General features: G+C 51.6%; 1 protein-coding gene across 1 annotated transcript in view; it reads left to right on the top strand.

Annotated features, from left to right (window-relative positions):
• The window catches only part of DLK1 (delta like non-canonical Notch ligand 1), a 147,328-nt gene that overhangs the window by 81,167 nt on the left and 50,756 nt on the right, over positions 1 to 15,405 (top strand). The window contains exon 3 of the mRNA XM_069208341.1: positions 652 to 782. Coding sequence (XP_069064442.1) covers positions 652 to 782 — 131 coding nt within the window. The remainder of the gene's footprint in view (positions 1 to 651; positions 783 to 15,405) is intronic.

Here is a 15,405-nt window from a genome sequence, read left to right on the forward strand (position 1 = left end):
TTGACCTGACAACGGTTTGACCAAATGCAGCATTTCTGTAGGCTAAACGAATAAAGGCTTCCTGGTATTTCTTCGCAAGGCCGCGGGACTCTGCTGCTTGTAATGGATTGGTCTCACGCCACTTCCCTTGCACGTGGAGAAAACCCAAAATAGTGAATTTGTTTAGTGGGAAGGACAGCATCATCAATTTGAAGAGGGGCATGGAGCAGAGTGATGTTTGTTCCATTCATGTTCCCTATTCTGATGAACATCAGCAGAGTACGTGCATCCGGATGATTACAACGCTACTCTCTAACAATATAGAATAGTTAGTTGATTGTAAACCGTTTACACTTTTTTGAGGAGGTTTAAAAAACTAAAAATAAAAACATAAACATTGTACATTTTTCATGTGTTAATTGCAGGTGAGTTTATCTATGTGTCTAGGGATAGGTGATTAATTTTAGGACCAATTGTGATTTTGACGACTTTCCATAACGAGTAGTATATGAATATTTTGTTTTATCTTAAATTGACTTTTCAAGATAGTTCTTTGTGGAATGTTTGTTTCAATGCCTGGTGCAAACCGACTTTAAATGCGTTTGTCTCTGGTCCAGGCCCTTGCAAACGTTGTAATGACTCGATGGATTTTTCCTTTTGTTTCTTTTGCAGGTGTCAACCAGGATGGCAGGGAGAACTTTGCGATCGGTGTCTGCCTTTTCCTGGCTGTCTGCATGGGAAATGCACCAGCCCGTGGCAGTGCGTCTGTCAAGAAGGCTGGGTGGGAAGCCTTTGTGACATAGGTTTGAAAATACTTTAATCTATTAAATCAGTTAACAGTCAGATATCAACAGCGCCATCTAGTGAGTAGAAGGTGAAATGTTCACTGTAGAGTTTTCTTTCAGTTCCAATGAACCACGTTCCTTCCAAACGACTAATTCTAATGTATTGTATATACATGCAAATGCAATGTTTAGTCTCTTGCTGTAAGATATAGTTTTAAATAAATATTTACCAACACATAAGTACATGCTAATCTTTTAGAAAAAAAAAGCTCATATTGTATCGATCTCTTTGCTTTGTATCAATTTATGATTTGATAGTGATATTTGATAACATTTCGAATTGTATTTAATGAATTACTAGAAAATGGATATACAAATGTACTTCTAAAACACATAATATTATTCTCTACTGTGATTTTAAATCATTTGGCTACGTCAATCAGATAACATTCTGCTACCGGAGTGTCTCCCTGGAAGCTTGATCGAACATCTTGGCAAATATTTTTCGGAGTGTGCATTAGATAAACACGTATTACCAAAATGATCTAGGGATTTAAGCTCCTGGCGCATTTTAATTCGTGACCAAAAATGCAGTCCACGTTGAAAGGGCACTGAGAAGATAGTACTGAATTCAACCGATAAACAGCGATTGCCAAACAAACCTTCCCATTTCCTATATGGGATTTGTCTGAGAAAAAATGCCGCAATCAATACCCATTTCACGTATTAATATAGACATTAAAAACTACTGTGCTGCACAGAATCTTTAGAAGTTATAATATCTATTTCCTGTTGTAGGAAAGTACCATCTTGCCTGGCATGTTACCCCCATATTTCACTGTATATATGTTGTTTTAGTGTATGTGTCACTGGGACCCTGCCAGCCAGGGCCCCAGTGCTCATAAGTGTGCCCTGTATGTGTTCCCTGTGTTATGACTAACTGTCTCACTGACGCTCTGCTAACCAGAACCTCAGTGGTTATGCTCTCTCTGCTTTCCAAATTGTCACTAACAGGCTAGTGACCAATTTCACCAATTCATATTGGCATACTGGAACACCCTTATAATTCCCTAGTATATGGTACTGAGGTACCAAGGGTATTGGGGTTCCAGGAGATCCCTATGGGCTGCAGCATTTCTTTTGCCACCCATGGGGAGCTCTGACAATTCTTACACAGGCCTGCCACTGCAGCCTGAGTGAAATAACGTCCACGTTATTTCACAGCCATTTACCACTGCACTTAAGTAACTTATAAGTCACCTATATGTCTAACCTTTACCTGGTAAAGGTTGGGCGCTAAGCTACTTAGTGTGTGGGCACCCTGGCACTAGCCAAGGTGCCCCCACACGGTTCAGGGCAAATTCCCCAGACTTTGTGAGTGTGGGGACACCATTACACACGTGCACTATACAAAGGTCACTACCTATGTATAGCGCCACAATGGTAACTCCGAACATGGCCATGTAACATGTCTAAGATCATGGAATTGTCACCCCAATGCCATTCTGGCATTGGGGAGACAATTCCATGATCCCCCGAGTCTCTAGCACAGACCCGGGTACTGCCAAACTACCTTTCCCGGGGATTCACTGCAGCTGCTGCTGCTGCCAACCCCTCAGACAGGTTTCTGCCCTCCTGGGGTCCAGCCAGGCTTGGCCCAGGAAGGCAGAACAAAGGACTTCCTCAGAGAGAGGGTGTTACACCCTCTCCCTTTGGAAAAAGGTGTCAGGGCTGGGGAGGAGTAGCCTCCCCCAGCCTCTGGAAATGTTTTGATGGGCACAGATGGTGCCCATCTCTGCATAAGCCAGTCTACACCGGTTCATGGATCCCCCAGCCCTGCTCTGGGGCGAAACTGGACAAAGGAAAGGGGAGTGACCACTCCCCTGACCTGCACCTCCCAGGGGAGGTGCCCAGAGCTCCTCCAGTGTGCTCCAGACCTCTGCCATCTTGGAAACAGAGGTGCTGCTGGCACACTGGACTTCTCTGAGTGGCCAGTGCCAGCAGGTGACGTCAGAGACTCCTTCTGATAGGCTCTTACCTGTGTTGCTAGCCTATCCTCCTTCCAAGGTAGCCAAACCTCCTTTTCTGGCTATTTAGGGTCTCTGCTTTGGGGAATTCTTTAGATAATGAATGCAAGAGCTCATCAGAGTTCCTCTGCATCTCTCTCTTCACCTTCTGCCAAGGAATCGACCGCTGACTGCTCAGGACGCCTGCAAAACCGCAACAAAGTAGCAAAGATGACTACTGCAACCTTGTATCGCTGATCCTGCCGCCTTCTCAGCTGTTTTCCTGGTGGTGCTTGCTGTGGGGGTAGTCTGCCTCCTCTCTGCACTAGAAGCTCCGAAGAAATGTCCTGTGGGATGACAGAATCCTCCCCCTGCAACAGCAGGCACCAAAAGAACTGCATCACCGGTCCTCTGGGTCCCCTCTCAGCATGACGAGCGTGGTCCCTGGAACTCAACAACTCTGCCCAAGTGACTCCCACAGTCCAGTGACTCTTCAGTCCAAGTTTGGTGGAGTTAAGTCCTTGCCTCCCCACGCTAGACTCAATTGCTGGGTACCGCATGATTTGCAGCTACTCCGGCTCCTGTGCACTCTTCCAGGATTTCCTTTGTACACATCCAAGCCTGGTTCCCCAACACTCTAACCTGCAGTGCACAACCTCCTTAGTTGTCCACCGGCGTCGTGGGATCTCCTTTTGTGACTTCGGGTGAGCTCTGGTTCACTCCTCTTTGTAGTGCCTGTTCTGGCACTTTTGTGGGTGCTGCCTGCTTCTGTGAGGGCTCCCTACCTTGCTGGGCACCCCCGCTGTCTCCTCACGCAATTGGAGATATCCTGGTCCCTCCTGGGCCACAGCAGCATCCAAAAACCTTAACTGCAACCCTTGCAGCTAACAAGGCTTGTTTGCAGTCTTTCTGTGTGGGAACACCTCTACAAGCTTCTTCACAACATGGGACATCCATCCTCTAAAGGGGAAGTTTCTAGCCCTCTTTGTTCTTGCAGAAACCACAGCTTCTACCATCCGGTGGCAGCTTCTTTGCACCCTCAGCTGGCAATTCCTGGGCATCTGCCCAATCTCGACTTTGTCGCGACTCTTGGACTTGGTCCCCTTGTTCCACAGGTACTCTCGTCTGGAAATCCACTTTGGTTGCATTGCTGGTGTTGGTCTTCCTTGCAGAATTCCCCTATCACGACTTCTGTGCTCTCTGGGGAATATAGGTGCACTTTACACCTACTTTTCAGGGTCTTGGGGTGGGCTATTTTTCTAACCCTCACTGTTTCCTTACAGTCCCAGCGACCCTCTACAAGCTCACGTAGGTTTGGGGACCATACGTTATTCGCATTCCACTTTTGGAGTATATGGTTTGTGTTGCCCCTATACCTATGTGCTCCTATTGCAATCTATTGTAACTATACACTGCTTGCATTACTTCCTTTTGCTATTACTGCATATTTTTGGTATTGTGTACATATATCTTGTGTATATTTGCTATCCTCATACTGAGGGTACTCACTGAGATACTTTTGGCATATTGTCATAAAAATAAAGTACCTTTATTTTTGATATATCTGTGTATTGTGTTTTCTTATGATATTGTGCATATGACACCAGTGGTATAGTAGGAGCTTTGCATGTCTCCTAGGTCAGCCTAAGCTGCTCTTCTATAGCTACCTTCTACCAGCCTAAGCTGCTAGAAACACCTCTTCTACACTAATAAGGGATAACTGGACCTGGTGCAGAGTGTAAGTACCCCTTGGTACCCACTACAAACCAGGCCAGCCTCCTACACCTGTCTCTTATTAGCCTTCACTTTACCCTGGTCTGTCTGACCACGGGATTTTGGCCTTATCCTATATTGCTTTTAAAAAGTGAATAGAAAGTCTCCACAGGAGTGATGACCACCTCACATTAAGCACACAAGGCACGAGCAGTGCACTATAAAATAATCAATATCCTAGTGAAAATGAATTACAATGCAAGAAGATGGAAAGAAGACTAAATACAGTTTGTGTGATCATTTTTAAGACTGCCTTCCAATCATAATATATAACTATTACACATTTAAAAATGTACGGACATTGGTCGATGTCTTAAAATTTAGAATATTAGAATGTCAGCTATTAGCAAAATAATGTAGCAATTAATATGACAAGAGATCCTATGTATGGGTTGTCTATTAAAATAATTTTAAGTAGCTAGCGATTTTTGTTAAGAGTTCCTAGAATTTTCTCACATCAAAGGCTATGGCAAGGGGCTGTTGATTTTTATTCTTGATAATTATGTTGCTTGCGCTTCTTTTAGTCACGTTGTTTATTCACTAGCGTTGCAAGAGTGCCATGGGGCCTCATGCAATAACAAATAAAAAAGGCCCTATGGTCCCTGCGTGGGAAATAAAAAACAGCCATAGTCAGGGTGTAGTGGTCCCATCATATTCCCGTGCCTTTGTGCCACTGCAACTGCCACACTACTTATAGCTTTGCCCCGTATCAATCCAATGAAATGTTGAGTAGTACCTAATGGATTAAGATTTAAGAGTAATACCACCTGGATAACCATTCTGCTAAATGCCAGTGTAATAAAGGCGGCATCACAGAACCTTTTGCTCTGATGACATCAAATTGATGATTCTTTGCTCCACGCTTAGCCCCGCAGTTAGAGTGACCATCTGGCATGGAGGTAAATTCTGGACAGGCCTGTAAAATATTCAGGACGAAGGGTCGAAATTCAGGACAAATATTCAAGAACAAAAGTCAGTTTTACAGACACATCGAAGAGAGTCCATACCCTGTTATCAGTACATTTATTTACTCTTTTTTTTATATCGTACTATTTATTTACTGTGGTCTTTTTGTGACTGGCTCCTAGTATGCTTCATTTAGGTGTCACATTAAGTCCTTGTTCAGTAGTAAATTAATGCCCTTAAGCACTCTGTCAAGGCCATCACCCCTACCCAAATATACTCAATCTTTGTTGGAGAGAAAGCAACAGCAACACTTTGATTATATTCCTAAACATTTTAAAACCCATGGCAATCAGTTTAGTAAATATTAAGGTAAGGTAAGTGACCTTATGCTAGTTTAAATAAGTTGAACAAATCTGGCTCACCTCAACCTCCAATGGACTTTCAACCTGAAAAAAAACATAATGAGACAGAGCAGATGGTGTGGGCAACAATCTCACACCTAAAGTCAGGATATGAGGTAGCCACAACTTGTCTGTAGTCTCACAGTGTTGGAAAGTGGATTATTGGTAAGGGCAGGTAAGTACCTACACTTAGTAATAGGCCACTAACCCCCACTAGGTTCAGTTAGGTCTCAATAACCTAGCCCCAGCTCAACCCTTGGTAGCTTGGCAAAGAGCAACAAGGCTTAATTTAGGAGACAAAGGCCCTCATTACAACCCCGGCGGTAGGTGATAAAGCAGCGGTAATACCGCCAACAGGCCGGCGGTAACCAAAATGGAATTATGACCACAGCGGAAACTGCTCAGACAGACAGCCACTTTAACACACCGACTGCCACGGTGGTATCAAAAAGCACTATGGCAGTAATCGCCAACAGCCAGGTGGAAGACAATGTACCGCCCACACTATTATGACAGGCCTATCTGCCAGCTTTTGCGGGCGGTACCAACAACATTAAAAGCATGGCGGATTCAGAACACAGAAGTTAATGGACTCACCTGTGTAGACTCAGGGAACAACAACGACGCCATGGAGCCTGAGCTGCACATATTTCTGATGCTCGTCTACCTTTTTCTGCATTATGAACATCAATGCCTGCAAAGACGATCACGGTGAGTACTGCCGCCTAGCACACAAGGGAGGGGGGAGGAAAAAGAGAGTGACACACACATGCAACACGCAATACCCCAACACCATGCACACAACCAGATGCACAAACATTATATATTCACCCCATACCCCTCAGGAATAATGCAAGGACAAAATGATTTGAAGGAAGTAAGTGTAATACGATAAAATAACATGAATAAGTGCATCAAAATACAAACGTATATACATGGTACAAATGTAGGGACACTGCCCAGTCCTCAATGTCCGAGGGCCATAGGGCCACAACATATAGGCCAAGGCCCCACTCACTCCTGCAACAACATGGAGGGAGAACACTGCAGGGGCATTAGGTTGAAAATACACAGGCACCTCAGGAGGATGGGGAAGGGGGGGGGGCACCTCAGCCGGAAGATGGTACAACACCACTTGTCCTGGAGGGGGCTACATGCCCTGTGCACTGTCCTGGGGAGTGCAAGCCTACAGTCTCTCAAGTGGGTGGTTTGCCCACTGCTTGTCCTGGGGAGTGCAAGGCCATAGTCTCTCTAGTGGGTAGTTTGCCCACTGCTTGGTCATGGGGAGTGCAAGTCCAGAGTCTCTCAAGTGGGTGGTTTGGTCACTGCTTGGTCCTGGGGAGTGCAAGGCCACAGTCTCTCTAGTGGGTGATTTGCCCACTGCTTGGTCCTGGGAAGTGCAAGGCCACAGTCTCTGTAGTGGGTGGCTTCTCCACTGGTTCTGGAAGGGGCCTTGTGCCCAGTGTGCTTCATCCTGGGAAGGATGGGGTGAGTGGATGGCTTCTCACTAGTTCTGGAGGGGGCATTGTGCCCTGTGATGCAGATTTTGGGGAGTGCAAGGTCACAGTCTCTCACCTGGGTGTCAGACTAACAGGATTTGCAGGGGCCAGGACGCACAACAGCCCATGGAGGCAGGACTACACATTGTCCGCCGTTGGTCGTTGACCCTGTCACCAGGCAGGTCGCTCCCCCCATCTGCCACGCAGCCCCCTGTGGGTTGAACCTCCGTTGCCACTTTTGCCACCTGACTACTCGCTCCCTTTTTTCTATTCCCCTGAGCTTGTGCTTCTGTGCCACTTGTTTTTTCCATTCTTGCCCCTGTGTTTTGCTTTCTGTACCCCTGTGCTCTGTTGTCCCTCTCCCGGCGTCTTTTCCCGCCGTTTTTTCCCCGGGTTTTCCCCTGGGTTTTTCCCCGGGTTTTTCCCTTGCTGCTGAGCCCCTGCTGCCCCGCCCCCTTCACTCCCATTGGCCGCCCCGCTCCCACCTCCCAGCTGCTCCTCCCTCCCTCTGCCCTCATATGGAGGCTGCGAAGCGTGCGCGCAGCGGACGCGCGCAGCGGGCTCGCCGCTGGCGTTCCGAAGGCGTGCCTAAGGCAAGCCCGTCTGAGCCCGTCCGCGCCTGGACCGCACCCAGCACCAGAACCCCTGGAACCCGCACTCCCCGCAACGCCAGACTGCACTACGACGCAAGCACCCTCCACGCACTCAACACCAGACGAGACCAACCCTGCTACCGGGCCACCCCGAAACGCACCCAGGGGCCTTTCACCTGCCGGAACTGCAGATTCACCAGCATCCAACCCTCCACACCACCAGCGAGAGAACCCAACCACCTCCGCTGCATCCTCCTCAACACCCGCTCCGCTCGCAAACACGCCATCGAACTTTGGGACCTCCTAGACTCCACTGCCCCTGATGTTGCCTTCCTGACGGAGACCTGGCTGAACGCCACCTCAGCACCAGACATTGCCATAGCCATCCCACAGGGCTACAAGATCTCCCGCAGAGACCGCACCAACGGAGTGGGAGGAGGAATCGCCATCATCCACAAAGACTCCATCAAAATCTCAACGAACACCGATGACACCCTCACCACCGCCGAGCACATGCACTTCCAGATCCACACCGACCCCAACACCACCCTCAGAGGAACTCTCATCTACAGACCTCCCGGACCGCGCCCACAGTTCAGTGACACCATCGCTGACCTCATCAGCACTCACGCCCTCGCTTCCACGGACTACATCCTCCTCGGGGACCTGAACTTCCACCTCGAGAACAACAACGACGCCAACTCCACCGCCCTGATCGACAACCTCGCCAACCTCGGACTCAAACAGCTAGTAACGACACTCACTCACGCCGCTGGACACACGCTTGACCCCATCTTCTCCGCAAGCCCCCACGTCTCCTTCAACCACACCACCGAACCACACTGGACCGACCACAGATGCGTCCACTTCACCTTCAGAAAACCCACCACACACCACCGCACCCAACAGCTACCACGCCGCTGCTGGGGCAAGGTCACCGGGGACCAACTGACTACCGCCCTCGCCCTGAGACCACCCACCGACCCCACCGACCCAGACACTGCCGCGACCAACCTCACACAGTGGATCAACGACTGCGCCAACACCCTCGCCCCTCTCAAGACCTTTACAACCAACCACACCAACAAGAAAGCCGCCTGGTTCACCGAGGACCTCTGGATCTCCAAGCACACCTGTTGGAAGCTGGAGAAGAAATGTCTCCACAACCGAACACCAGACAACCACACAGCCCTCAAGAGCGCCACCCGCAGACATCACCAACTCATCAGGACCGCCAAGAAGACCGCCTTCAAGGACCGCCTAGACAACAACGCACACAACACCAAAGAGCTCTTCAGCATCGTGAAAGAACTCTCCAACCCCAGCTCCATCACCAATGACATCCCGCCATCTCAAGACCTGTGCGACTCCCTGGCCACCTTCTTCCACCGCAAGATCACCGACATCCATGACAGCTTCAACCCCGACCCCCCCTCACCCACCACCGAGTCCACCACCCCTGCGACTACCACTCGCACCAGTCGCCTGATCGTCTGGTCCAGCGTCAGCGACGAAGACACCATCAAAACCATGAACTCCATCCACTCCGGATCCCCATCGGACCCCTGCCCTCACCACGTCTTCAACAAAGCCAGCGCAGCCATCGCGCCCCACCTCCGGAAAACAATCAACTGTTCCTTCGAGACAGCAACCTTCCCAGAAAGCTGGAAGCACGCCGAGATCAACGCCCTTCTGAAGAAGCCCAAGGCGGACCCCAAGGACCTCAAGAACTTCCGTCCCATCTCCCTGCTCCCTTTCCCAGCAAAAGTGACCGAGAAGATTGTCAACAAACAGCTGACCCGCTACCCCGAAGTCAACAACATCCTGGACCCGTCCCAATCTGGTTTTCGCAGTAACCACAGCACCGAGACCGCCCTCATCGCTGCCACTAACGACATCCGGACCCTGATGGACAAAGGAGAAACAGCTGCCCTCATCCTCCTGGACCTATCAGCAGCCTTTGACACGGTCTGCCACCGCACCCTATCAGCACGCCTCCATGACGCCGGTATCCAAGAGAAGGCCCTGGCCTGGACCACATCTTTCCTCTCCGGCAGAACCCAGAGCGTCCGCCTCCCACCCTTCCGCTCCAAAACCACTGAGATCATCTGCGGCGTCCCACAGGGATCCTCCCTCAGCCCGACACTGTTCAATATCTACATGGCCCCCCTCGCCCAAGTCGCACGACAACAAAACCTCAACATCATCTCCTACGCCGACGACACCCAGCTGATCATATCCCTCACCGAAGATCCCGACACCGCCAAAGCTAACCTCCACCGAGGAATGAAGGCCATAGCCGACTGGATGAAGGACAGCAGACTGAAGCTGAACTCAGACAAGACGGAGGTCCTCATTCTCGGACCCACCCCATCAGCCTGGGACGACTCTTGGTGACCCACGTCACTAGGCACAGCCCCGGAACCCATGGACCACGCATGCAACCTGGGGGTCATCCTCGACTCCACTCTCTCCATGACCAGGCAAGTCAACGCCGTCTCCGTGTCCTGCTTCAACACCCTCCGTATGCTCCGCAGGATCTTCAAATGGATCCCCCTCGACACGAGAAAAACCGTTACCCAGGCCCTCATCACCAACAGACTCGACTACGGGAACGCCCTCTACTCAGGAACTACAAACAAGCTCCTGAGACGACTCCAACGCATCCAGAACGCCTCGGCCCGACTCATCCTCGATGTCCCCCGCCACAGCCACATCACACTCCACCTGAGAGGCCTGCACTGGCTCCCCATCAACAAAAGGATCACCTTCAAGCTCCTGATCCTGATCCACGCACACAAAGCACTGCACAACACCGGACCCACCTACCTCAACAACCGACTCAGCTTCCACACCCCCACCAGAAGCCTCCGCTCAGCCAACCTCGCCCTCGCCACAGTCCCCCGCATCTGAAAAACCACCGCCGGCGGCAGATCCTTCTCCTACCTCGCCGCCAAGACCTGGAACACTCTCCCCACCATCCTACGACAGACACAGGACCTGCTGGCCTTCAGAAGACTCCTCAAGACCTGGCTCTTCGACCAGTAGCATCCCCCCCTCCCCAGCGCCTTGAGACCCTTGCGGGATGTAGCGCGCTTTACAAATGCAGTGATTGATTGATTGATTGATTGGTGACCGCTGCTCAGTGGTGGGGCTGGTGTCCAGCCCATCCCCTGCAGCCTCGGATGGCTTCCCACTGGGGCTGCTGCTGCTGGAAGTGGTGCTGGTGGCAGTGCTGGCGGCGATGCTGGTGGCGGTGTTGGTGGTGGTGCTGGTGACAGTGCTGGCAGTGGTGGAGGGAGGCTCCAGCCCATCCCCTGCAGCCTCGGACGGCTGAACCACCATGGTTGGTGTTGGGGGCTCCGAATGATACCCAGCACCAGGCCTCCTGTCCTTCCTGCCTGCTGGGGCAGGTCCCTTGCCCTTACTGGCAGCAGCCGGGGATTGCCCATTGCCCTTCCCTCCTGCAGCTGGTGGTGCCTCCTTGCCCTTCCTAGACGCTGCTGGTGGTGCCTCCTTGCCCTTCCCTCTCGCAGCTCGTGGTGCCTCCTTGCCATTCCCTGTCGCAGCTGGGGGTGCCTCCCTCCCCTTCTTAGATGCACCTGATGCAGGCACCCTTTCAGTGTTGCTGCCTGGTGCCCAGGATCCTCTCCCACCTGCAGTATCTGTCAAAACTACTGTGGCCGTGGACTGCGTGGCTGAGGTGCTCGCCTGGGTTCTGACCACCCTGGCCCAATGTGAAGGACGGGGGGAGTGGTAGGTAAGAGGTCAAGGGTGGAGAGGAAAAGCTTCTTTGGGGCATTGGGGTGGGAAGAGGGTGAAGGTTTGGGAGTGGAGGAAGAGGAAGTGGTTTTAGGAGGTGTCTGCTGTGTTTGGGCGCAGGTGCATTGGTTGGATGCTGTTGTGAGGTGGATGGCTGTTGGGTGTCTGATTGCTTGCGTTTGTTTACTTTGGGAGTAGGGGGCCAGACACAGTGGGAGAGGACACAGGGAATGTGTGCATGGATGTGGGGGTGGTGACTGCCAGTGAGGGGCGTGTAGTGATAGGCGTGATGGTAGTAGTGGATGAGGATGTAATGCATGCAGGAGGTGTGAGTGTAGACGCTACTGGGAGGGAGGTGGACGTGGAGGAGGAGGGGGACGCAGTGGAGGCAGTGGATGTTGGTATGTCTGCTTCTGGATGGTGTTTGTGTGAGTGCCTGTGGGATGATTTGTGGTGCTTGTGTTTGCCTGAACCACTCCTGTGTGTTGTCCTGGGTGCATGCTGGTCTGCCTGAGTGCTTGAGATAGGTTGGGGTTGATGGGAATGGGATTGGGTAGAAGAAGTTTGGAGGTGGTAGGCTAGAAACAGAGACAATGGCTGCCATCAGGGAGGAGGCCAGAGCCTGGATTGATTTCTGTTGGGTCATCCTGCAAGAGTGAATGCCCTCCAGGAATGCATTTGTTTGTTGCAAATGGACTGCCAGACCCTGGATGGCATTCACAACGGTTGACTGCCCAACAGAGATGGATCGCAGGAGGTCAACAGCCTCCTCAGTCAGGGCAGCAGGGCTAACTTGGGCAGGGCCTGAGGTGCCTGGGGCAAAGGAGATGCCCACCCTCCTGGGTGAGCAGGCACGGGAAACATGCTGAGGGGCTGCTGGGAGGTCGGTGCTGGTACAGGGGATGGCAGCTGTAACTGTAGTTGGGGTGGGCACAGAGGTGTCTGCCACCACCAAGGAGCTTCCATCGAAGGAGGTATCACTGTCAGAACTGTCCCCTCCAGTCTCCACCGTGGTGTTCCCCTCGCCCTCTCTCCCACGGGTGCCCTCACCGTCAGTGGATTCGGCCTCCTGGGCCCTGTGGGATGCAGCTCTCCCCTTCGCCGGTGCCTCTGCTCCTCCGCCTGATGATGCTAATGCACATAAGGACAGGGTGACAAAACAAAAAGGGGGGGAAGAGACAAAGGATACCCTTGGCCAATGGTGACAATAACACCACCGTTGGCGTACACGACACACACACACACAGGGAACAGCCCTACACACTAGGCAATGCACTAACAGTCACAATGCTAGTCAGCAGCCCATGGGCAAGGATACCTAACGCCAATTGCTGCATACCTGAAACCCACAGACACCTGCCCAGTAGTGGATGCCTACTAGCTTGGGTGGAGGAGGTTTACATCAGAACCTGCCCAGCATGGGCCCTACCCTGCAATGTCCAGCTTGGCCTAGGGGCACCCACAAGCCAACATGCCCACCCGGATGCCACCCCACCATGCGCAAGTAGTATATTGGGGCACTGTACTCACCCCCTTGTGGCTGCTGTGATGCTCCCAAGCGCCCATCCAGCTCCGGATAGGCCACCGCCAGTATGCGGGCCATCCAGGGGGTCAGGGTTCAACGGGCACCCCTTCCTCGTTAGGAGGCCATCCTCTGCTGGGCCTCCGCCATCTTCTGTGCCCAGCGCTTCAGGTCCTCCCACTGTTTCTGACAGTGGGTGCTCCGCCTGCTGTAGACCCCAAGGGTCCGCACTTCCTTGGCGATGGCTCGCCATATACCCTTTCATTGATGGGCGCTGACCTGCAGAGAAATACACACAGGAAAAGGTATTAGTGAGACCGTCCTGCCTGTTACATTCATAGCCCACCATAGCCCTCACACCCACTTATGAACAGACATTGCCCACCATACATGCAGCACGCTGCCCTGGGCCATTCCACCAACAGCCCCACATGAGGCCCTCACACCGAGCACTCCATGCATTCATGCCCAATGCATCGTGCTAACTGTTTACACACCTGTTCGTCTGAAGGCCCATACAGCATTCGGTACTGGGGTAAGACCCCATCCACCAGTCTCTCCAACTCTGCAGCGGTAAAGGCAGGGGCTCTTTCCCCAGTGACACGAGCCATGGTCGGTTCCAGACACAGGTCACAGCAGCACTTGCAGTGTAGGTCCTCTCCTGTTGAAGGTCAGGTAGCAAGTGAGTGAACAGATAGAAAATGGCGGTCACGTCCGCGGCGGTGCGTACCATCACCACCGGCGTACATCACCATTGGCCACTGTACCCCATGGGGCCCTATGGCATCCAATGAGGAGTTGCACGGCAGTTCTCGACCGCCTCCCGCAACGGCGCACAACGTCAGTGGAATGAACTCATATCCACATGTCCCTCCATTCAGGACATGGAGATGCCATTTCAGTGGTGGGGCAGGCCATGGAACCTAACTGCGTCACAGTACACATAGGCACCATTTGGGCCTATCCAACAATATACTGTTACAGTCACAACATAAATTGCAGTGTAGTGTTTGGAAATATGGAATACTGACCAGCTGCTCACCGTTTGCCCCCTAGATTGCAACCGCTGTGGATGAATAGGAGATGGAGACATCCCCCCATGTACAGGCCCCTGGTGGACTTGGCAACAATGGAGGACAGGCACATTATCCTCACCTATAGACTGGACAGGGCCACAATCACAGAGCTGTGTGCCCAATTGAAACCTGACCTGATATATGCTATTCGTCAGCCCACCGGGATCCCCCCTCTTGTGCAAGTCCTATCTGTGCTCCATTTCCTGGCAACTGGCTCCTTCCAAGTGACAGTGGGCTTGGCAGCAGGAATGTCTCAGCCAATGTTCTCAATAGTGCTTACCAGAGTGTTGTCTGCCCTGATTAAACACATGCGCAGCTATATCGTTTTCCCCCAGGTGGAGGATTTGGCTGCAGTGAAAGCTGATTTCTATGCAAAGGGACATATCCCCAGCATAATTGGGCTTTTGATGGTAACCATGTTGCATTTGTCCCTCCCCCAGGAGAAATGAACAGGTGTTCAGAAATCGAAAGAGCTTTCACTCCATGAATGTGCAGATAGTGTGCCTGGCGGACCAGTACATCTCCCATGTCAATGCAAAGTATCCTGGGTCTGTGCATGGTGCCTTTATCCTGAGGAATAGCAGCATCCATATGTGATGGTTCAACTCCAGAGGCACCGGGTGTGGCTAATAGGGGAGCCCCGGTTCCCACCCTGTAGGTGTTGGTGTATGGGTATGGTGTGGGACCTAAGTGTTAGTGTGTGTCTAACAGGTATCCCTTGATATTTGCAGGTGACTCTGGTTACCCCAACCTCTCATGGCTACTGACCAGTGAGGAATCCAAGGACAAGGGCAGAGGAACATTACAATGAGGCACATGGGCGAACAAGAAGAATCATAGAAAGGACATTCGGCCTCCTGAAGGCCAGGTTTCATTGCCTCCATCTAACAGGTGAATCCCTGTACTACTCACCCAAGAAGATGTGCCAGATCATCATGGCATGCTGTATGTTGCACAACCTTGCCTTACGTCGCCAGGTGCCTTTTCTGCAGGAGGATGAGGCTGGAGATGTGCGTGCGGCAGTAGTGGACCCTGTGGACAATGAAGATGAGGAGGCAGAGGATGAGGATGAGCACAACAGAAGTGCAATAATACAACAATAT

The sequence above is a fragment of the Pleurodeles waltl genome, chromosome 9 (genome assembly GCF_031143425.1).
Source record: "Pleurodeles waltl isolate 20211129_DDA chromosome 9, aPleWal1.hap1.20221129, whole genome shotgun sequence".
Classification (NCBI taxonomy): Eukaryota; Metazoa; Chordata; class Amphibia; order Caudata; family Salamandridae; genus Pleurodeles; species Pleurodeles waltl.